The 22,102-nt window shown below is 55.2% G+C and overlaps 2 protein-coding genes across 15 annotated transcripts in view; one reads left to right on the top strand and one right to left on the bottom strand.

Moving 5' to 3' along the window:
• Sfi1 (SFI1 centrin binding protein) overlaps positions 1-7,379 on the top strand; it is a 60,370-nt gene extending 52,991 nt beyond the window's left edge. For 5 of the 9 annotated variants that reach the window (XM_076547016.1, XM_006972906.4, XM_076547018.1 and 2 more), the window contains 11 exons: positions 1,691-1,851; positions 2,281-2,355; positions 2,946-3,020; positions 3,131-3,307; positions 3,373-3,632; positions 4,447-4,551; positions 4,684-4,870; positions 6,111-6,249; positions 6,358-6,436; positions 6,964-7,075; positions 7,171-7,379. In XM_076547016.1, coding sequence (XP_076403131.1) covers positions 1,691-1,851; positions 2,281-2,355; positions 2,946-3,020; positions 3,131-3,307; positions 3,373-3,632; positions 4,447-4,551; positions 4,684-4,870; positions 6,111-6,249; positions 6,358-6,436; positions 6,964-7,075; positions 7,171-7,275 — 1,475 coding nt within the window. In that variant the 3' untranslated portion in view covers positions 7,276-7,379. The remainder of the gene's footprint in view (positions 1-1,690; positions 1,852-2,280; positions 2,356-2,945; positions 3,021-3,130; positions 3,308-3,372; positions 3,633-4,446; positions 4,552-4,683; positions 4,871-6,110; positions 6,250-6,357; positions 6,437-6,963; positions 7,076-7,170) is intronic. The other 4 variants (XM_015991571.3, XM_076547017.1, XM_076547019.1 and 1 more) reach the window with 2 other exon arrangements.
• Pisd (phosphatidylserine decarboxylase) overlaps positions 7,316-22,102 on the bottom strand; it is a 48,184-nt gene continuing 33,397 nt past the window's right edge. For 2 of the 6 annotated variants that reach the window (XM_042285747.2, XM_076547020.1), the window contains exons 4-9: positions 12,114-12,279; positions 10,323-10,559; positions 9,937-10,075; positions 9,559-9,705; positions 9,137-9,297; positions 7,316-8,552 (exon numbers count right to left, since the gene is read on the bottom strand). In XM_042285747.2, coding sequence (XP_042141681.1) covers positions 8,328-8,552; positions 9,137-9,297; positions 9,559-9,705; positions 9,937-10,075; positions 10,323-10,559; positions 12,114-12,279 — 1,075 coding nt within the window. In that variant the 3' untranslated portion in view covers positions 7,316-8,327. Of the gene's footprint in view, positions 8,553-9,136; positions 9,298-9,558; positions 9,706-9,936; positions 10,076-10,322; positions 10,560-12,113; positions 12,280-13,702; positions 14,142-22,102 lie in introns of those variants that run through there. The other 4 variants (XM_006972907.4, XM_042285748.2, XM_042285750.2 and 1 more) reach the window with 3 other exon arrangements.

Genomic DNA, 22,102 nt, shown 5'->3' with positions numbered 1-22,102 from the left:
TGTAGCACAAATCCTAATTGGTCTCATTAAAAACTCAGAGCCCTGGCCGGGCGGTGGTGGTGGTGGTGGTGGTGGTGGTGGTGGTGGTGGTGGTGGTGGTGGTGGTGGTGGTGGTGCACACCTTTAATCCCAGCACTTGGGAGGCAGAGGCAGGCGGATCTCTGTGAGTTCGAGGCCAGCCTGGTCTACAAAGTGAGTTCCAGGAAAGTCGCAAATCTATACAGAGAAACCCTGTCTCGAAAAAAAACAAAACAACAAAAACCAAACAAAAACCCTCAGAGCCAGATATCAGGGTAAATGCTAAAAGATCAGAGAGACAAAGGAACAAGCTACAGCCACCTCTCACTTCACCAACTCCTCAGCTAAGAAGACTGAGCTCCTGTCTCCTCCCGCCTTATATTCCTCTCTCTGCCCAGCCATATCACTTCATCTCTCCGCCTCCCTAGTGCTGGCATTAAAGGCGTGTGCCTCCCAAGCACGGGGAGCAAAGGCACAAAATCCCAAGCGCTGGAATAAAGGTGTGGGCCACCACTGCCTGGCCTCTATGGCTAACTAGTGGCTTAGCTCCGCCCTCTGATCTTCAGGCAAGCTTTATTTGTTAGAGCATACACAAAATTTCACCACATTCCAGAGTCTTAGGTATGGGAGTGTTTTGTAGATGTATCAGTTGGGACTGGGCTCCATACTCTGCATTTTCCTTGGTTATGTTTATGTTTTCTGTAATGATTTCCATCTATCGCAAGAAGTTTCCTTGATGAGGGGTGAGTTCCTTTACTTTTTTTTTTTTTTTTTTGGTTTTTCGAGACAGGGTTTCTCTGTGTAGCTTTGTGCCTTTCCTGGAACTCGATTTGGAGACCAGGCTGGCCTCGAACTCACAAAGATCCACCTGCCTCTCTGCCTCCTGAGTGCTGGAATTAAAGGCGTGTGCCACCACCGCCTGGACCCTTTACTTTTTAAGGCAAAAACAAAACAAAACAAAAACACCAGGCCAAAAGTCACATCACCTGGAGTCTGACTTCAGAGGGTGCCCTCTACTTCAGTAGGTTTTTTCGTCTATGAAATGAGGCTGTAGTGCTTTCCTGTTAAGTTGTTACACTTAGGGATGGTATAGTTGTAGCAGGAGAGATAGGTACACTGAAAACAGTATCCAAGACATGGTAAAGTGGCTGGTCTCCAGCTCATGACTGCTGCCTTCTCTGACTGAATGGGTCCAGAAGTACCTCCTGTATCAGGCATCCCCAGGCCCCAGGACGAGGTCTACACAGTGGGCCCAGAGAGTCAACACAGCCAGAAGATGGTTTTATCACGGTCCTGGTCATATCTCAGGCTCACTTGACTTCACTCTCTGAGCTTTATTTCCCTCTCTGAGCTTGGGCTCCAGTAGGAAGCTCCCTTTTGGGACTGTGGGTCTCCTTCCGCATAGCTGCCAGCCCTTGGTGTGGCTCCGTGGGGCCTGGCACACCTTCAGTGACTGCACAGGTGTGCAACTTCGGGGACAGCGCTTGGGGATGCAGCAGCAGGAAGTTTTGGTCCAGTTCCCAGAGTGCAGAGATGACCTGACCTGGCTTTACCCATGGATCCTGTGGATGTCACCTCACATAATATCTCCAACCGTCCAACCCTTCCCTGCTCCAAAGTCACCTAGGAATGAAAATCCTGTACCGTTATCAGCGGTTTCCGTCTGCTTCAGGTCGTCTCCGTAACTGCTTTCGGCACTGGCGGTTCTGCACCCAGAGGGCGGCCCAGCAGAGAGTCCAGCTGCAGCGGGCAGCTCAGCATCACCGCCAGCAGCTGCTGCTGGAAGGGATGGCTGGGTGGAAGGCATACCATGTGGAGTGTCTCAGGAAGAAGGTGAGATGGCTGCTAGCAGCTTTCCGAGCTCTGTGTGAGTCAGGCGTGGCTGGACCAGGGGCCCGTGTCCTGGGGAGGGGTCTCCAGACAAAACTCGATTCGGCTAGAATGCATGCTGGTGCTTTAGGATTCTGTGGGAACAAGGCTGCAGGAGCCATTCTGGGCAATTCCTGAAGGTCGGAATGGCCATCCTGAGAATCAAGTCTATGCCAGGAGGTGGCGGCTTAGAAGAGAAATCTGGTTTCCCTGACCCCTGGCTTTTCAGATCTGGGGAAACTATGGAGCCCTTCCGATCCGGCCCCTGTCTCCGAGCCTTTGGCATCCGGAACAGCTCTTGACAGGAGGCTGTCTGCTTGGGTGGAGCCTCCCCACGCGGCTGCCCCATGGCTGGGGCTAGAGTCTGACCCCTGTGCATTTGCTCTCTCCCAGCTTCTGCAGAGGCAAGGTGCCCAACTCCTGGCACAGAGACTCAGTCGGGCCTGCTTCTGCCAGTGGAGGGAGCAGGTAGGAGGAACCGGCAACACTTCTTTCCTACGGGCTCAGAGACCTTAGCCATCTCAGCCCCACGTCTAGTTCAGTCTTGAATGCTGTCTTTTTCCGAGGCTCCACCTTTGTGCCCCCCCCCTTCAGCTTCACCCACACACCATCTGTTGAAGACAGTTTTTCTTACAGTGTCATCTAAAACACACTGTCATCATACCCCAAAATTAATTTGAAATGAATTTTAAGTCTTTGTTAAGGTCTTGATAAAAACAACCCAGACAGTCACACACCTTCTGCTCAGCAACACTCTTGCCCTAGGCTGGAGAGCCTCCCAGCTCTGCTGCGGCCCCGTAGCTGTCCTCTGTGAACCCTATTGGCTCCTTCCATCCACCCCTTCTGATTGCTCTTTACAGCCCCCCTTTCCTACTGTCGCTTTTCCAGTCCATAGACCCCGAACGTACTGACATCTCAAGGTCAGGTGAGGCCAGGGCCTGAACCCCTCCCAGTAGGAGGAGGGTGGATGCTTTAGCTAGAGACTGATGAGCGGGGAGCGACCATGGCCATGTTGCCTGTGCATTCCTCTGAATAACCAACCGTCGTCTGGCCGACAGCTGGCAGCCAGGAAGCAAGAGCAGTGGAGTACAGCCCGGGCCCTGTGGTTCTGGGCCTTCTCGCTACAGGCAAAGGTAATGCTCTACAGCTCCCTGGTTACTCCGCCTTCAGGGCAGCTCTGTGGGCTGGGGCATGGGAGCCAAATGGAAGGCTGAGCCTCATCGCTTGCTGTGGCTTCTACAAGGTGTGGACTGCGTGGCTGGGCTTCGTCCTTGAGAGGAGGAGGAAGAAGGCCCGGCTGGAGCAAGCTGTGCAGGTCTACCACCAGCAGCTGCTGCAGGAGGGGGCCACGCGGCTTCTGCGCTTTGCCGCCGCTGTGAAGGCCTCCCGGCAGCAGGTCCAGGCCCAGCAGCAGGTCCAGGTAAGCCAGGGCTGCTGGCGAGGTTGGCAGGGCAGGGCAGGACCTGATGAGAAGTTGTGTTGCAGGCAGCCCACAGCCTCCACTGTGCAGTCCGCCGCTGTGCTGAGCTCTGGAAAAGGAAGGCGCTCGGTCCAGGCAGGGCGGCTCGGCCACCGGCCCCCGGCACATTCGGCAGGAGAGTGACATTTAAGGATTCCTTTCTCTCCGGAGTTGCTGCTGAGGCTGAGGAGGCCACCCTGGAGACCAAGAAGTTGCGAGCTCCTCCATCTCAGGGCATCCTGGGCAGCTTGGCAGTGGCTGCGGGGGAGCCCTGCCTCCTAGAGCTGTGAGTGGCCTGTGCCTCACCTCTGCCTCTAGTCCTAGAGCCAAAACGGGGAGTGTGCATGAGAGACAAACAGCCCTGGGAAGGGCAAGATGAGATTGCCACAGCCTCGTCACATCAGAGCTGCTCAGAGGCCTCACCCCGTCAGGCCATCCTTCCCAGGGCAGTGGGGAGGCAGTGGAATTTACCACCTTTTTGACTCATCAGAAATGAGACTGTTGTCCCTTCCCCTGTGACACCTGCTTCTCCCTGCTTTGTGACACTCCACAGACCGTCACGCCCTCACGCCTTGCCTTGGCCTGCAGTCTCCCTCCTTCCCTGTCAGAAGCCCCAATTTTTGTGGGTTCCTGTTCTTTTCCCCACCCCCTTGGATGGCTTCTCGCAGCCCTATGCACACCACCCTTGCCGAGGCAGCTGCCGTTCCCAGAGTAACCGGTACTGAGTCTCAGAACTCATGGTGGGTAGCGTGTACCGGGCCACTGTCCCTGCTCTGTCCCTTCATTCCTAACCTTGGCAGAACCCTGAAGGCCTCAGGGGCTGCTCCTTTCTGATATGGACAGGGCATCATATTGTCAGCCTGCTGTGCAGGTCAAAAGAACGAGGTGCAGCTCTAGCACCGTGGATCAGGTTGACTGTAAGGGTTACGTCAGGTTGTCTAGGCTCAGGCCTACCCCCTGCACAGTGGCCCTCAGCCAGAGCCTTGCTTTGCCTGGCCTTCAGTCTGCCTCTAAAAGGGCAAGGATCGAACCTTAGAGAGATCTCAGGTCCATCGCCCTGCAGATCTTGTCAGTCCAAGGAACAGACTATCTCCCTCCAGCAGTGAGGCCCGCTCATCACGGAAACAGCCACGACGTCCATCCTTCCTGCTGGAGCATTTGCGGAGCCAGAGGTCCCCAGGCTGGTGCACCCTCGGGGAGCAGCAGTAAGTTAAGTGGTTGTGAGTCCCCCAAGGCACTGGAAATTTGTCTGGGTCCTAGATTTGTTGGATGTGTGGCCTCTTTAATCCAGAGAAAGGTTCCACAGTGTGACCAGCTCCTGCCTTCCTTCCACCCAGGTTGGAGAAGCCTCTAGAAAAGGGTCAAAGCATGGCTCCACCAGGAGGCCTTTCCCTGATGAGGCCCTTCCTATCCGTGGTTCTGCCGAATGCCCCTGGTTCGAAGCTGCCCCCTCCAGCAAGTCCAGGCCTGGATCTGTTGCCTCCTTCTTCCTTCATGCCTCGTGGGGTAGGAGACACTGCCGGGGTGAGTCCTCCACTGGACCCGTCATTGGCTCTCCTCCCAAATCCTTCCTCCCATTCTTGTTAGGATTCTTTCTTGGTCACTTGACCAGCTTGGGTGTCCTGCACACCAGGCCTGAAACCCAGCAGTGGCCAGTCTCTTAACACCCAGCCCTTGAGAAATGTCCCGTGGTGGGACAACCAGAGAACCTTACAGGCAGACTCCCAGCAAGGCCTCTGGTCTTGGGGGACAGGGGGTCTGTGGAAGCTTATGTAGGAAGAGGAAGAAATTGAGGGGCTGTTCCAGGGCACCACATCTGGCCTGGAGCATGAACTCAGCACCAAGTAGAGGGGCAGCCAGGAAGACATGCTAGTGCTCTGATGAGCTCCTCACCATGGGGGTGACAGTCTGTTGGGGACAGTGAGGCCGGACTTGCTGTGGTTGCTGTGGGGAGGGAAGAAAAGGAATCCAGGAACACTTAGGGAAGAATTCTTTGACTAAAAGCAAACGGGTGGGGCGCAGTGTCTGGTGAGGCGGTTGGTCCCTCTTTATCAGGAGAGAGAGAGAGAGAGAGAGAGCAGCACTCAGCTGGTCTCCAAGGCTATGAGTGTCTCCAGTGCAGGGCAAAGGTGTCACCTGAAGAGCACAGGGGACAGAAGGTCCTGGGCACAGGTAGCCAGGCTGTGAGAGCACCAGGATGTGCTCCTGAAACAGGTGGCGGCACTGAGTCAGCTCCTAAGAAGTTGGTGCTGCCGGGGAGGGAGGGTGGAGCCAGGAAGGAGGCAGTTTCTGGTGATGAGTGGCTGGAAACGGAAGCCACACACCTAATGCCAGCACTTAGGAGGTAGAGGCAGGGCAGAGCTCAGAGTCAGCCTAGGCTACAGAGCAAGACTCATCCGTGTCAGGAAAAAAGTCAACAAAACCTGATAGATGGTGGCATGCCTACTCTCCACACGAGACTTGGGGCGCAGGAGTGTTGGGTTGGGAGAGCTGCCGTGGACTCCCCTTCCCCACTGAGGCCGAGCTTAGCTTGCTGTGAGCGTAGTGGGGTGAAAGGCTGGGGAAGGGCAGAAACTGTGTCCCTGGGGCAGCACTAAAAGTCCCCTGACACCCGGGTGGCACTCAGCAGTGGAGACTGCCTGTGGGACTTCCCCGGGTGCCACCCTGTCACCGCAGGGCACTGCGGGCACTGACCTGGGCACAGGACTCACTTGCCAGGCTCCCCACTAGCTTCACTGCTCAGCACCCGCCCTTCCTTCTACAGGCGTCGGCAAAGCCCGCCATCCCTGGACCCCAACCTCCGCCGTGCCCAGCCCCGAGCAGGGGCCCCCAGCCCCATCTTTTCCTCCCTGAGGATTTCACAAGCACCAGGATTGGGCCTGGCTATGGCTCCGAGGCTACAGGTGACTAGGTCAAGGCACCGGGGCCACCCTTCCACCAAAGCCTGCCGGTGTCTTTGGTGGTTCTAGAGGGCGGTGGGCAAAGTCCCACGTATCTTCCCACTGCTGCAGGCCACACAGAGCTCGAGGCTGAGCTGGAGGAGATCCAGCAGCAGTTACAGCACTACCAGAGCACCAAGCAGAACCTTCGGTGAGCTGCCCTGGGGCCTGCCCATGTAAATAGCTGTGGCCTGGGAAGGCAGGGCTTCCACTTCGCCCAGCAGGTGCCGTGTGGTGACTCCCTCCAGGGGGTTGGCGTGAGTGTCCTGGCTCACCTTTATCCCCTCCAGTGCTGGCCTCACGCAGGGTTGGAAGCTCTGCCTTCCATTTGGAGGCTGTGTGAAGCCAAGCAAGACTTGCTTATTCTGTCGCCCACCCAGCAACCATGACTGTGTACTGACAGGGTAGACAGCACAAGCCTGGGTCCTGGCTACACCCAGTGCCCTGGGGACTGATAACACACAGCTTTCAGAGAAAGGAGAGGAAAAGTCTGCTCCCCTAGGGACAGACAGAAGAGCATTGCTCTCCTCGGCCACTGCTGGCAGCCTGAGCAGGGCCCTTCCACAGTCTATCCCAGCCCTTCAGTGTTAGCCAATGTGCCCCTTCAGTCCAGAAAGGGCTCCCCGGAGGCCATGCCAACAAGTCAGCCTGATAGGCAGCAGGTGTTCCCGTCCCCAGGTCATGCCAGCGACAAGCCAGCAGCCTGCGTAGGTGGCTGGAGCTAAGCCAGGAGGAGCCCAGGCCCGAGGACCGGGACGTCGAACAGCAGGTGACAAGAGAGCTAGAGCAGGTAAGACCCGGCTCAGCCCCGGGTCAGCCCCGGGCCAGCCCAGGTTAGCCCCGGGGCTGTGCGACCTCTCAGCTTGCCTTGTCCCCTGCCCCCAGGTGGAACTCCAGATCCAGCAGCTGGCAGAGGAGCTCCAGGCCCAGCGTCAGCCCATCCGTACCTGCATTGCCCGTGTTCGGGCCCTGAGACAGGCTCTGTGCTAGTGGGCCTGCCCCGCCCTCCTCCAGTAACAGAATACAAAGCTACGATGGTTTGGGGTTTTTATTTCAAAATGTCTGGCAATTAAATGAATTACTGTTCAGAAGTCTCCTACTTTTCATACAAAATACTGTATTACTGATACAGTTAAAAAAGTTCAATGATTTCTCCTACAGGAGAAATTCATGGCATCTCCAAGATCAACATGAAATCTGGCCTTGTCCTTCCCACTGGGTTCCCCATGGTCTGCATCCTGGCAGCCACCTGGAACAGGATTTCTAGGCACTGACCACCGTACCCTCTGCCTCCAGCAGCCCCTAGACCAATAGCAGCATGTCTCCTATTTCCCACAGGCTGGGCCTCCACCTCCCCTTCCGTCTGGACACTGCCAGGCAAGTCAGTAATTGGTTTTGCCTACTGGCCAAGGGGCTCAGGCAGCTTTAGAAAGTCAGACCTTGGGGCCTACAAAGGTCTACATCATTAGTTAATGCCCTCAGAAGACAATGGCAGAGTCTAGGTCGACGCATTCAGCAACACATAGATGATTTGACTTTTCCAGCAAGCAGAGGGGTGGATTTGGGAAGAGAAAGCAGTTGTGAAGGCCATGTGGCCTGCTCTAAGAAGAGGGTAGATCCACAGTCTGTGCCAAGGATGCACCTCACCCTGTGCTCAGGCAGGGAGGCAGAGAAGCTAAGGCAGAAGAACTGAGGGCTGACAGAAGGCGGCGGCCCTGAGACAGGTGTGGGGTGCAGCTTGAGGGTGTGGTAGCACATAACCGTTCTCACAGTACTCAGGAGATGGAGGGTCTCCAACTTACACAAAATTTTAAAAAACCTCTCCAAGTGATTCTGAGGTCAAATCATACCCATGCTCTGTAAAGGGGTCTAGGCCCTGACAGATTCCAAACCTTTCCTCTGCACCTCTGGACAGGCAAGAACAGATCACTCAGGTCCTACCAGGTCAGCCCCACAGTGCCTCTCGCCCAGACAGCCTGGGGTGCCTCTGAAGACCTCATGCTCCTGTGTGGAAAGATCCCTTGGCAGCGCAACCAGGAAGACTAGAGGGAGCCCAGCGCTTCCCCAAAGCGGATCTTCTGCCCTGCCTTCAGCCTGAAGTTGAAGTCCTTGGGTGCCTCAAAGATGAGCACGATAGTGGAGCCCAAGTTAAACTCGCCCAGGTGCTCGCCTTTGCGCATGGGCACACCCTCCTTGTTGGCATGTGTTACAAAGCTCAAGTCATTGTAGGAACCCTTGCTGTATCTGGGGCTGTTCGTTTGCAGGTCCTGGGGGCAAGAAGGAGAGGGTTAATTAGCCGTGTTGCCTATCCTCCACCCTGCCCAGCTCAGGAAAGGTAACAAGGACAGCAGCAGCATCTCAGGGCAAAAGGCTGTCACCAATCAACAGTCCCAACATCTGCTGAGACCTAGACAAGGCTGGGGGGGGGGGTATGTGGACAGACCCAACTCCTGTCCAAGCATAAATGGTGCCAGGCTAGCGGCAGCAGCAGTCATAACACCTAGAAAGGCAGCGTGGGGAGGGCGCCAGGGTTTCCCATCTAAGCCAGTTCTACCTGGCTGCATGGTCCACCTTTGCTTCGGGGCCTGGCAGAGGCAGCGCAGTGGAGTGGAGTGAGGTTGGTTGGGTCTCTCACCTCTCCAGCCATTCCAGGCAGGTGAATGGCAACAGAGAGAGGGAGGCTAAGAGGCTGAGCTGGCACGGATGCTTAAACAGAGCCGCTGCTCAGCAGAGCCAGGCCTGGCCAGAGCTGGAACACCCCTCCCCACCACAAAATTGATAAGCCGCAAATCTGGCTGCACAGCAAATGGAATGGCTGGACCCAAGAGGTTGGCCTGTGGGCTCTGCTCACTCTGTCAAAGTAGATTCGGATCGAGCCCACGTTGGTGGCGCCCACTGCTGTCAACGAGAAGAACCCATGTTTCCAGTCCCCAGTCAGGACCACACGCTCATTGTGACAGAAGAGCTCTTTGATCCATCGGGCCATGCCAGGGTTCACTGACATCAAGGAACCTAAGGAGAGGAAAACAAGCTACTTCCTGCTCAGAGCCTGCTGTGTGCATGCCAGAGTGGCCTAAAAGCCACAGGGACTCAGGCTAAGTGTTGTTTAAATTCCAAGCAGGACCCAGACACCCTTGCCTATAGCCAGCCAGCCTCAAGTGGTCATCTGGCCTTGACAACACCAGCCTAGAGTCCAATCCTCTCAAGTCAAGAGGTCAGGGGCCTCGAATGCCCACGGAGGCAGCTCTCACCCTCAGCCAGCCCTGGGCCTACCTGGGAAGTGGCGCCGATGTGAGACGGTCCAGTCAGTGGGGGAGTGGAAACAGTGGTAGTCTCCGGGGGCCAGGTAGATGACACAGTGGTAGAGCTCATTGCCTTCGCGGGTGACCAGCTGGTTCCTGAAGGAGTCATGGGAGGAGGCTGTGGGGTGGGGCAGAGGGAAGGCCTGGCTCTTTGACAAGCTCCAGGTACCGTTTACCCCACAGTGCGCACCTGGCCGTGGCCTGCAGGTAGCCTAGCTGGAGCTCCAGTGTCTGCATACTAGCCTGCTGCCCCAAAGCCTCCCAGCCTTCGTGTTCCCTTGGCCCCTTACGCCCTTTGTTAGCCTCTGATGTCCAACCCAGCTCCAACCCCAACTAAGCAGTGACCCACCTGGAGGGAAGGGCAGGTCCTCTGTACAGGCGCGAGGGCCCAGGAATGACTCCAGGGAGTAGGTTACGCCCTTTACCTGCTCCACCTCACAGTTCTTCACCTGCCCAAAGGTGAGGATCTTGCCATCTGATGGGCTGATCTGGAGGGGACAGAGAGGCTTGATACTAAGGGGAAGGAGTCAGTCCTCACCTTCAGTGGCTCCCTGAACTCCACCACCTGCCAAGCACCTAGGGATCCCCAGTTTAGGACATGCTGACACTGGGGGGACTACAGCACATGGGGGAGCATCCCAGAGGGCCTCAGCCAATGCGGGGCTGCTGAGCATGGCTTAAAAGCAGACAAGGAGTCCATTTCCTAATGAGAGACAAGGGCCAGCCAGGCCTTACCACACTGTGCAAGCCACAGACAGGCCGTGCCTGAGGCTTCAGCTTACGGCGGAAGAACTCGCTGAGGTTCCGGTAGTGCTGCAGGTCCTCCACAGCAGCCTCTGTCATGTTTACCCCAAAGGTCCAGATGTACAGGCTGTAGACCGGCCTCCGCAGCCAGGAAGGAAGTTCCACCTGGTTCAGGCGACCCCAGGCACGAGACAGCAAACGCGTTGGCACCGACTTGTACAGGGCCACCTGCAGGCCACAGTGCAGGAGGCTGAGTTGGTCACAAACTGAGAGCTGTCACACACTCCCACACCCTCGTGTGTGTGTGTGTGTGTGTGTGTGTGTGTGTGTGTGTGTGTGTGTGTGTGTGTGTGTATACACATAGAGAGAGAGAACACACCTAGAGAAGCCACCACAAAAGCCCAAGTGTTCAGGCTGGTTTGTGATGTGGCTGTTTCTCAGAAGGAACCAGACTGTGCTCACCAATACTCAAACAAGGGCTGGATATGCATACATCCTGAACCATTTTTTTGCTATTTCATGCAAAGGTCAAAGAGCAGCTGCTTTAGTCCCAGAGGAGGAGACTGGACCAAACTGTCTTCTTTTCTCAAATTTATTTATTTTTATTTTATGTTTATGCGTGAGAGTGCCAAATCTTGGAGTTACAGACAGTTGTGAGCTGCCATGTGGGGGCTGGGATTTGAACCGGAGTCCTCGGGGAACCTGCTGAGCCATCCTTTCAGCCCCGTCTTGGTTCTTGAAGATGGGAGGTAGTGGACAGAAATGGACCTGATACAAGCCTAAAAGACTATCGGGAGGCCTGCTACCCTCGTCCTTGCTCACTGTCCACATTCCATACTACTCAAGAAGGCACCTGGAGGTTCCCAAGAGCAAGGGGCAGGCGTATAGTCCTCGTCATAGGAAGCAAGGACGGTGTTCTCACTCGCACATCTGCAACATCACCTTGCCACATCTGCACCTGAGCAAGCCCATGGGCTCTCAAAAGGCAGGAGACTTCTCTTTGAAAACTTGCTGCTATCACTCTAGTATGGAGCACCAAGAGACAAGTGGCGGGCCCACTGTTGGGCCAGATGGTCCTGCAGAACTCTTGAGCTGCTGCCGCCGCCACCACTGCTGTGTGTCTGAACACAGCACCAACGCCCTTAAAAGTGAAGTCATTTTCAACTTTGAACAGTCCTTCCCCATACTAGTTATCTCCTGGCTGATGCTCAGCCACTTGGACAGAGCAACACCGTCATGTGGCTCCAGGCTACACTAGTGTCTAGTCTACTCTCTTGGGTTTTTGCAATGTCTACCTAGACTACCAGTGATCAAGAAGCAGGGCCTCCTTCGTGGGGTCAGCCTGTCAAGAAATTAAGAGCAAGACAGCCCTCCAGGCGTATGCTGGCCAGGTCCTGCCCAGGGCAGCTACCTGTGCAGTCCTGAGCTTCTCAAGCATGTATTCAAATTCACAGGCCCAGTCTAGTGCAGCCTTCCTAAACTGCCTGCTGGTGTCCAGATTTTACTTGGATTTTTCTTACAATCACCTCTCTGCTTGCTTCCGCCTGTAAGAGTGACATCATTTTCTGACTGACCAATGTGTAAGTTCCTCCCAAAGCCAGTGCTCCCAATGACACCAGTGAAGCTGTAGACAGTCGCATGGTCACCATCAAACACCCTTCTCACACAGATCTACCCGAGAGTGCAGCCACTGCTTCTACTTCGGAACACGTGTTTCTTCCTCCGTCTTCCCTGTAGGCCTGTCTAGGGAGGGCCATGGCCAAGAGGCCTGTTCACACTTACCCTGCTCACGGGCCTCCATCCCACCCGGCTCAGGGGCCTGAGGGCACCGAAGGGCAGGAGGTAGTAGAGGATGGTCAGGGGCCAGGAGCGCAGTTTCAGAGCAGGTCTGGACATGCAGCTAAGCTGGCCTAGCCTTCGACGTAGGGCCAGCTGGGGGAAGTACAACCTGCAGGACACATGTTCACACATGGCCTGGGTAAATGCCTGAGTCCAAGAGAAACTGAGGAGCAAGCCCCTCCCTCAGCCAATGCCATTCCTGCTCCCTCACCCCACACCCCGCCCCGCCCCCAGCAAGCTGCCTCTCCAATGGAGCCAAACGGTTCCAGCAGGCATTCCAACCAAGCCCTGGTTCTGAGTCCGGGACCTGGCTGCCTGACTTGTGGGCTCATTTCCCAGTGTCTCCCACCTGCCAGCTGACCAGGTGGCAACAGGACAGAGGCAGTCCAGGCCCAACTCCTGGATACTCTAAGGTAGAGCCCCCTCCAAGTACTGCAGCAGCCCCAGCAGAGGCCTTGGGGGCCCGGAGAATCTGCCTTATACCTGCAGCCTCCCATGCTAAGGAGGGTTGGGACCCAAGGATAGTTCTGTCCTGACAAGGTGCCAGAAAGACTGAGTCTAACCGAAGCAGGGCACAAGACTGAAGTGCCATGAGCCTAGCCAGCTGGACCACACAACTGTGGCGCCTGGACAAGCTTCAGATCTTTGGCTTCCTCTTTTGCTAAATGATAGGACATAGCTGTGGCTCCGTCTGCCTGTGTCTCTGGGTCAGGCTCTCTAAACCTCACCCACAGAGTTAGGAGAAGGACCACCACCTAGTCCCAAAGCCTCCTCCTCCGCTGCGAGAGTCACATGTATGCCCATGGGGTCCACCCGTTTGACAAGTTCATTGTTTTCTATACAGCCAGCTTTGCAAAGGCACAGAGGCCCTTGCCCTGTAACCTCGGCTTCCTGAATGCAACTAAGTTCTGTCACACTCAGGTCCTAGAAACTACTCCTGAGGCCTCAATGTAGCCATCATGAGACCATACTGCCACCCACTCTGAGAATGTCCCCAGGCATTCAGATTCTTGTTTGAAAAATCACATTTGATTAAACAAGCTAAGGCTGCCATCTGCAACTGTGCTTGCTCTCGAGAGAAGCCGAGTCCTCTGTCTCCCAGAAACTGAGCAAACCAAGGAACAAAAGGAGATTTCAGCAGATAACGGGGTGAGCCTGGCAGTCCATCAGTGATGGCAGAGGATGGCTGAGCCTAAGCTCCCAGTGCCTAAAGCCACAGCGCCGCAACTGTCCTGCATGCATTTCATCTCTTCCACTCCACCCCACTATGTTTTTAAAACAGAAGGAGGCGGCAGGGACCAAGCAAAGACAAATCTGTTCTCCTGCGGGCTGCCCCACCCAAGTCACTGCAGAAGAGAGGAGACCAATCCCGAAATGCTGGGCAGGGGAGGCTGGTCCTCTCCCAAGTGCAGGAAGCAGGGGTCGGGTGGTAGGAGGGGCCTGGGTGCCCTTGCTAAGGACCAAGACATAGGGCAGAAGCCCATTCCTGTCTCCCCCCACTGGGCCCTCCTCCCAGCCAGAACCACAGGTACCTGAAGGGGGCTCTCCTACTCGGGGCACTCAGGACCCCCTCTCCAGGCCCCTCCAGCCGAGGGGGTCATCCCAGACCTCCTACTGCCACCTCCACATGAGAGCCACTAGCCTTGACCTCTGACCTTCCTGAGACAGTGCCGGGGTACAGTAGGGTTAGGTCTCGATGGGCAGCATCTCACCATTTCGCTGCTGCTTGGAGCTCTGGTCCTTGCGGCTTCTCTGACTGACACATTGTGGTAGGCACAGGGAGGCTGTCGCGAGCCTCCACAAGAGTGCGCTCGCTCGCTGGCTCGCTCACTCACTCGCCTTTGTTTTTCTCCTTCCTCCCCTTCCCCCTCGCCAGAGGCATCCAGTGTGGTCACTGCTCCCGTCGCTGGTGGCAATGCTTCTAGTCTGTTCCCTCTTGGCTCACAGGCACGGGTTAGAGGGCCACGGCCACTGCAAACAGACAGGCACCTGTCACACAGGTGCTTGGACCTGTGGTCCGGTCACCTGCTCAGGCTTGGCCGCCAGGGCACAGGTCCCTGTACTGCCCCGGCGCTGTCACCCAGGTTTGGTCACCTGTCCCGTCCCCGCCAGCTGTCCAGTGCAATTCTGCGGGCCCTGCTGGGGGCAGCAGATGGGCAAAGCTCTGGGGCTGTCTGCTCCAGCCGGCCCGGGTAGAGCGGTGACCAGACACTGCCCCGACTTCTCGGCGGCGCCACTGGCTTCCAAAAGCACGAGGTGGGAATCTGAGCCCTGTGCTCCAGGCTGCAGGCCCCTCCCTCAGAGGACCTGACCCATTTTCCATCCAGGTTACAAAGCAGCATCTGAGGAATGACTGAGGGGCAGCCAGCCAGGACATCGAGGCGAGGCATCATGGTGTGTAATCCCTCTCGGCCTCGAAGCCTCAGTACCTGGCTCTGTGTGGTCCAGCTGTCTTCACAAACTCTAACACCTGGGCTATCTCAGAGAAAACCAGCATGGGGTTGGGCAGCAGCCAGCACTGAAGCCCAAATCTTCCTATCCCGCCTTTCAATCTTTCTTCCAAAAAGCACTTTGGCTAGGCCATTCCCTGGCAATCTTCAGGGCCAACCCCCTGCTCACAGCCTCCCCACTGGACAGATAATAGGGAGAAAAGAGCAAGCATTCCACAAATGTGGCTATCTCAGCCCAAAGCAATTAGGGCCTCAAGGTCCTGGGGACTAACTGGAAGCCCATCCGCCTGCTCCCCAGCCTTAATCACAGCCATGGAAGGAGGTAGGCACCTGTCACCGCTTGCAGATGAAGAAATGCTGGCCTCAAGAGTTACTACCTGTAACCTGACAGTGGTGGCACACGCCTTTAATGCCAGCACTAGAGAGGCAGAGGCAGGCGGATCTCTGAGTTCAAGACCAGCCAGGTTTACAGAGTGAGTTCCAGGGCATCTAAAGCTACAAAAAGAAACCCTGTCTCGAAAAACAAACACAAACAAACAAACGAAAGAGTCAATGCCTGAGACAGAGAACAGACTCAGGCAAGGACCAGCTAGGCAACACACAGTGACATCTCCCATCACTACCTACACAAGGCATGTGTGCGACATTGGTAAAGTCATTTCAGCCAGAGGCAAAAATCCCAGCCCTGGCACCTACTCCAGCAAACATCCTCAAACCTCTTCTCTCAAAAGATGCCAGCACCAGATCAGTACAGGTGGGAGCCCTGCTCCATCCAAGGGCCAGGGCCAGGCTTTCGGTTCAGCCACGCTTCTGCATTAAGCTCTCTGAGCCGCCTGCCAACTTCCCATCCATTCCGTCAGTGTGCTCTGACCGACTAGTCATTTCTACACTGAGTGCACGCACCCGCTGCCTGGCTGAACAGGCTTCATACTGGCCAGGCAATGGGCTCTGGGGTGATGTGCCATCATGTGAGTTGGGGTCAGGCTCTCAGAGGTCTTTCCTCTGAGTCCAAGCTGTGAAACATGCCGAGTTCACACCCAGGATTAATGGGGAAACAAGTATGACCTGTGGGATGGGGGAACCCAGAGCCTTGGTTTCCTGTTAACCTTTCCTTATTGTCCCATCAAGTAGGATGCTCTGAACACGTGAGCCTGCAAATCCAGCTCTGCTAAAACATACCGGTTCTCAACCAAAACTCCTACAGGAACGTAGGCATCTTGTCCAGGCTGGGTCCTGGACAAGCTGGGTGGTCCACTGTGAGGGGATGGATGAGCAATGTGATTGTTTGTTTGTTTGGTTTGGTTTTTTTCAGACAAGGTTTCTCTGTGAAACAGTTCTGGCTGTCCTGGAACTCACTCTGTAGACCAGGCTGGCCTCGAACTCACAGAGATCCGCCTGGCTCTGCCTCTCAAGTTCTGGGATTAAAGGCATGTGCCACCACCGCCTGGCTGAGCAGTGTGTTCTTGCCTTTATCACAGTCTTCTCTTCTACACTGGAACACCTAGGTGTCAACATTTCCTAAAAACATCACACAGGGATCCCACATAGTCCCAGGGAACAGAATGAACTTAGCTCTTCCCCAAGAAAGAGGCTGAGTCCTATCTGTCCAGTCAAAAGCAACAAGGACGGAGACAGGCCCGCCAGGGTTCCTTCTCCCCTCCAACGCTGAGCTACTTCACTAGCAATGCCCCCACCCTCCCCACTTCACAGACCTCCACCACCCTCCCCTGCAAAAGCCCTTGGACCTGAAGCCAGTGGTCTGACCTCCTGGCCTCTGAGTGCTCAAGGCTTTGGGGGAGTCCTGGGCAAGGAGCCCTGAGGCAGGTGAGTGCTGACACAATCTGGGAGGCAGACTGTAAAGCTACTACTTGCCTGAGGGTCACTCACCTGCTCCACGAGAACTCAGAGGGAGCCACAGTGGGCATTCATCTGACCACTACAGTCCTGGGAGCCGGTCAAGGCCCTCCCTCATAAAGCACTGCGTTCTCCCGGCCTGTTTCTTCATGTGGAAACGGAAGGAGACGCTCCTCTGCCCACTTCCCTTGAGACTCAGAGCAGGGTCACAACCAAGGCCAGGATAACCTTATAACCTCAACTCCTACCTCAAGCTGGTGGCTCTCCAGCTCTCACTTCCCTTTCCAGCAAGGGAAGCACACTATGAGAAGGCAGAGGGGGGCCATCTGAAGGGGGAGCCCACACTATCAGCTCCGCCCAGGGAGTAGTAAGTTTCGGCTGGCGCAAGCACGTGGGGACAGGGTTAGTTCTGCAAGGACATGCTGTTCCGGGGCTCATACCCATGTCCTCCTCCATCCACCACCGCTTGAGACGGAGACGAGGACACCGGGTCCCCAGTGGAATGGAACATTCCAACTGAAGTCAACAATGGACCAGGCCGGTTAGCAGCGACAGGTGTGTGTGGGGGGGAGTGTAAAGAGGGTCGATGTGCTGTGGGGTGGGTGGCACAGGTATGCTCCGGGGTTTGTGCGCACTTCCTATTCCTGACTTGGGAGGTTCTGCTTTGGGCAGGAGATGAAAAGCAGGCCGACTCGAACCAGCTCTTCCTGAACAAGAAAACTCAAAGCCCCAGCTCCCGCACCTACTGCTCACTTTCCACTCACATCCTTACCCTGGAGAGCACAGGCCAGTTGTCCCCAGCTCCCTGAGGCAGGTGTGTCCAAGGAGGGAGCTAGCTCCTGCTCCTTATTTCTAGGCTGGAAGTAGACAGAATTTCAGAAGTAGAGGACAGGAAAATGGATCCTCCCTGGGCAAACCCAGCAATAATTCTGGGAAGTCACTAGCAAGGAAGAGGGGACAAAGAGAAGGGCTGGATGGTCTAATCAAGTGGCTGAGGGGTGGGGTGGGAGGAAGAGAAGGACAAGTTTTCCTCAGGGAATCTTCTCGCAGACCATCTATGCATGGTACCTGGGCCCCGGGCAGACAGTGTGCACTGACTCCAGCCCTCTGAAGTGGTTAAGTCTACAGGGATGCTGCCCCTTCCTGTGGTGCTTAGGCTCCAGGGCCCCAGGCAGCCCAAGAGAAATGCACGCTGGGAGCCCAGGGCCGCCCGCAGTGCCTGTACTTCCCGCATCCCCCAGCATCTTGCTCACTTCCTGCCCAGTCTTTTGGGGACTAGAGAAGCTACAGGATATGGAGGAAGTGAGCTCCGGCAGCCGACCGCCTGGGGGGCAGATGAGCGCGACAGTCGACAGTCCGAAGAGAGTCCTCAGTCCCCAGCTGTGAAAGAGCCAACTAGAAGCAGCAGCCAAGTGCTAGGAGGCGCTCCCACCCCGCCCTCCCACCTCAGGGACGGGACGGGACGGGAGAGCGCCCTGAAAGCTTGCCTGCTCCTGCTGCTGCTGCTGCAGGTCCCTTTGAGGCCTCTGTCAACTCACTCACTCACTCCCAAGGACAGTCCTAAGCCAGTCTCTGGGCTCTGGTCTTCAACTCCTCCAGCTCTGGCTAGGTTCGGAAGCCTTCGAGTCTCAGAGCAGGCCGGGGCTCTGGTTCCTGCTGAGGGCGAGGGCAGGAGGAGCACCACCAGACGCTGTTAAAGTCACCACACCCTCGGAGCGCCAGCCAAGCACAAGAAGCCCTGAGGGCCCTTTAAGAGGAGGGGCTACAACCCGGAGAAAAGAGGAAGAGGCCGGCAGGGGCCCTGGCCCCACCCAGGCATAGTTCCTAACGGCAGACCAAAGATTATGACCCCTTAGCAACACCAGAAAAGACGGACCGCTTCCGACATTCAACACCCAGTAGAGCAACATGGGCCCAGCACTTCCCAGAGGATGCCTCCTGGGACTTCAGGCTCCCTGAATCCTCAGCCTCCGGCTGGCTTCTGGGCTATGGTCCTCCACCAACCCTGAAAGACAGAGGCTTCAGGAAGACTTGTCTTCTTCACTGGGCTGACCAAAGTCACTTCCGGCATCCCTTTTTAACTCCAGAAGTTCTAAAGACATGGAAATCCTTAAAATTTCTCCTACACTGGATCATGAAGACACGAGGTTACCCCTGCAAACTTCATTTGTTATCCCTGCCCCCCCCCCGCCCCCCACAGTCCAGCAAACCTTTGACAAAGCCCAGACTAGAAGAACAATGTGGATGGGTGAAGAAGAGGAGCTGTGAACAGGGCCACTCACCCAGACGGAAACCATGCAGTGCTTTCCGAGCTGGAAATATCCTGTGGGGCATGTCTTTCTAGCCCACTGAAGAAGGTCCCAGACTGCATTCAGCAGACCACCCTATACCACCTACAGGGTGCCAGGCCTGCCCAGCTGGCACTCAACTAACATAAATGGAAATGAATGGGCCCAACATTTTCCAGGGAACGTGGAAGATTACAGCAGGATCAACATTCTTTCTATCCAATGAGCCTCGTTCATGTCAGGAGCCACCTCAGGAGCAGCTGAGAGCCCTGGGATGGTTTCTTTAGTCTTTTCATGCTAGGCTCCTGTCAACGGTACACCTCCAGCCCCTTCCGGCCACACAGAATTTCATTTGGGGAATTTCATTCCCCAAACAACTATTGTTTGGAACAAGATGATACCCTGTGACAGGGCTTCCAAAGAGACAGGTGGGTCACAAACACTGAAAAAACACGACATTGTTCAGACACAGCCCCACACACCTGTCCCCCTCCCCTGGATCAAGCCCAGAAAGTGCCACGTGACAAGCTCCAGGACTGCTGCAGCAGGGGCAAGCAGACACCCGAGGGCTGTCCTCTGAGAGGTCCATGATATTCCATACCCATACCACACCACACCACGAGAGTGGGGACACGGTGCCCACCGGCTGCCTCTACTCAGCTGGCCTGTAGTAGACAATACAGACTAGTCTCTGACCTTGCTGAGCTCCCAGGAGACTTTCGACTCTTCCTGGGGAAGACTGTCTGGAGTCTGGGGGAGTCACTGGCTCAGTTGGTAAAGTACTTGCTTCACAAGAACGAAACCTGAGTTTGACCCCTGGGGGGCTGGACACCACATGCCTTTTCAGAAGGAAACACCTTAGGATTTCAAGCCATAGTTAGCAGATGGATTTCTTCCTGGGGTACCCTACCCCAACATAAGCTTAGTTCACCACACACATGTCCCTGTGGGCTCACCCACTCCCTCTACTCTTCTGGGCTTCTGGCTCAGACTGCCACCTAGTGACACTGGGAGACTCTGCAGGCTAGACCACTTAGCTGCCAGCACCCAAAGGCAAGAGATCTGGAGCTCCCTTAGAGCACAGGCTAGACCCCAGGTGGATGAATTTCATGCATTCCCTGCCTGTACACTGTATAATGTCCTGTGTCAGGAGTGAAAGGTACCCGAGGGACAGGGATGGCAGGTGGTCACTGTCACCTCTTATTCCCCAGGTCCAGAGAAACAGTGAATACAGCTAGTATCTCTGAGTAGCACAAGAAGCCACAGACAGGTTCATTTTCTATACAGACAGCTAGGAAGCCTGGGACAAGCATGAAGCACTCTCCCCACAAGATTCTCCCAGCCCTGCCCAATTCCTCTTTTTTGTTAAAAAATGTTTTTAGGAAGCTCACCCCTTACAACATTTCTAGAAAGCCCCCTGGCCCATGCAGAACCATTCGCCCATAACTTGAGGGCCCTACACCAACACTGAGAGAGAGCCTGCTTTAGGGTGGAAGAGCCCAGCAGAAAACATCCCGGGCCTCCAAGTCATCATCTACCAGCCTACGAGACGGCCTTGGTTTTCTTTTCAATTTCATTTTATACTACCCCATCCTACTCTGCTTTTGCAGGACAGCTAGAGGCTCACTCGTAGCCAGCTTAGCCTGGACCTCACCAGTAGGCCCAGGCGCCACTGAAATTGTGGCAACACACTCCTCTCTTCCTGAGATACTGGAGTTTAGGCTGGTCTTGTTCTTTGTTTGGTTTTGTGAGACAGGGTTTCTCTGTATATCCCTGGTTGTCACGGAACTCACTGGCCTCGAACTCAGAGATCTGCCTGCCTCTGCCTCCTGAGTTCTGGGATTAAAGGCGCCCCCCACCCCACCACTGCCCGGCTGGCTTTGTTTTTAAATTGCACTTCTTTAATCTCAGCTTCTCCACACATTGGGAACTCAATGCCAGGGTGGCAGTCGCCCAGTGGTACAGACACAGAGTTGTGCCAAGGTTAAGGCAGGCAGAAGGAGCTGAGGCAGGGGCTGGAGGGCTGGCCACATGGCAGCATAGCCTGAACCACCTAGAGGAGTGGCTGCTGTCTCAGAGCTATGGTCCCTCACAGAAGCAGCCAAGGTAGTGCCTGGACAGCCTCTGAGAGGCCTTCCTCCTCCAGAGTTCTCTGAGGACCGAGCTGGCCTCTGTTAGCCATTCGAGCAGTGGGAGAAAACTGCTCCAAACACTGGCACTGCCATGGAAGCTGAGCAGGTCAGCAGACTCTCCACAGCCAGCTGACTACCTGCCCATTTAAACACGCACAGCTGTGTTCTCAACACTTACGAGGCACTCCTTGCCTGCACATACACAGCCTCACTTAACAACTGCCCGAATAGCAGCCCTGCTTCCAAACAGTAATATGGCAGAGAATTTAACGTCCACTTAGAAACTGTCAGGGCACGCCCACTACTGCCCACAGTTGAGTACATGGAGGTGCAGGGGTATTCTGTGTCAGGCTGGCCTCACTCCCACGTGTGAGGCCCGAGGGAGTGCCTGGCACTTCACAGGGTCTTGCTCCTTGCTTGAGCTGGAGAGTGGGAGAATGTACAGACTAATCTGTCTTTTCCTCCTTTCCTTACATTGTGATCTTGTATCACACATTTTAAACAATTCTAAGATGAGGCTAAAAGTCAGGAAGCAGTGCTAGTGGGTGTCCTTAACCAGGCCAGCTTCCCCGGCTGAGGGCTGGCCTCTGCACAGCTCTCCACAGCTCCTCAGACCATGTTTACATAATAAGCATCCTTGCTTATTTTTCTCAGGTGTATAAAACAGTATTTTAAGACAAGAACTCACACTGCAATGTACTTTAAAAGGATTTAAAGAAAAATAAAATACAACTCATGGAGATAAAGCAACTATAAAGATGAATAACTACTGGACAGAGGCATTCCCTGTAGAAATGTGTACACGTGTTCACAGGGTTGGAGAGCTGGCTCTGTTGGTAAAGTGCTTGCCTCACAAGCATGGGGTCCTGAGCTTAGACCCCCAGAATACTCATGAACAAAACCTGGTGTGGGGAAAAACCAAAACCAAGCATGCTGGCATGCACCTACAGACCCAGTGATGGTGAAATGAAAGGGGGTCTCTGGAAGCTCACTACGTGGGGATTCCAGGACAGAGAGACTGTGTCTCTAACAGTGGAAGGAGCCCAAGGGCTGACACTTGAGGTTGTCTTTTGATCTCCACACGTCCTTTATCTGTGCCTGGACATGCACCTGTCCCTACCCCAAAATATGTACACGAATATACACACACATTAAAAACAGAGTTCTGCCGGATGGTGGTGGCGCACACCTTTAGTCCCAACACTCAG

This window comes from Peromyscus maniculatus, chromosome 10 (genome assembly GCF_049852395.1).
Source record: "Peromyscus maniculatus bairdii isolate BWxNUB_F1_BW_parent chromosome 10, HU_Pman_BW_mat_3.1, whole genome shotgun sequence".
NCBI classification, from domain to species: Eukaryota; Metazoa; Chordata; class Mammalia; order Rodentia; family Cricetidae; genus Peromyscus; species Peromyscus maniculatus.
The sequence above is the reverse complement of the archived record's forward strand: the minus strand, read 5'-3'. Positions and strand labels throughout refer to the sequence as shown.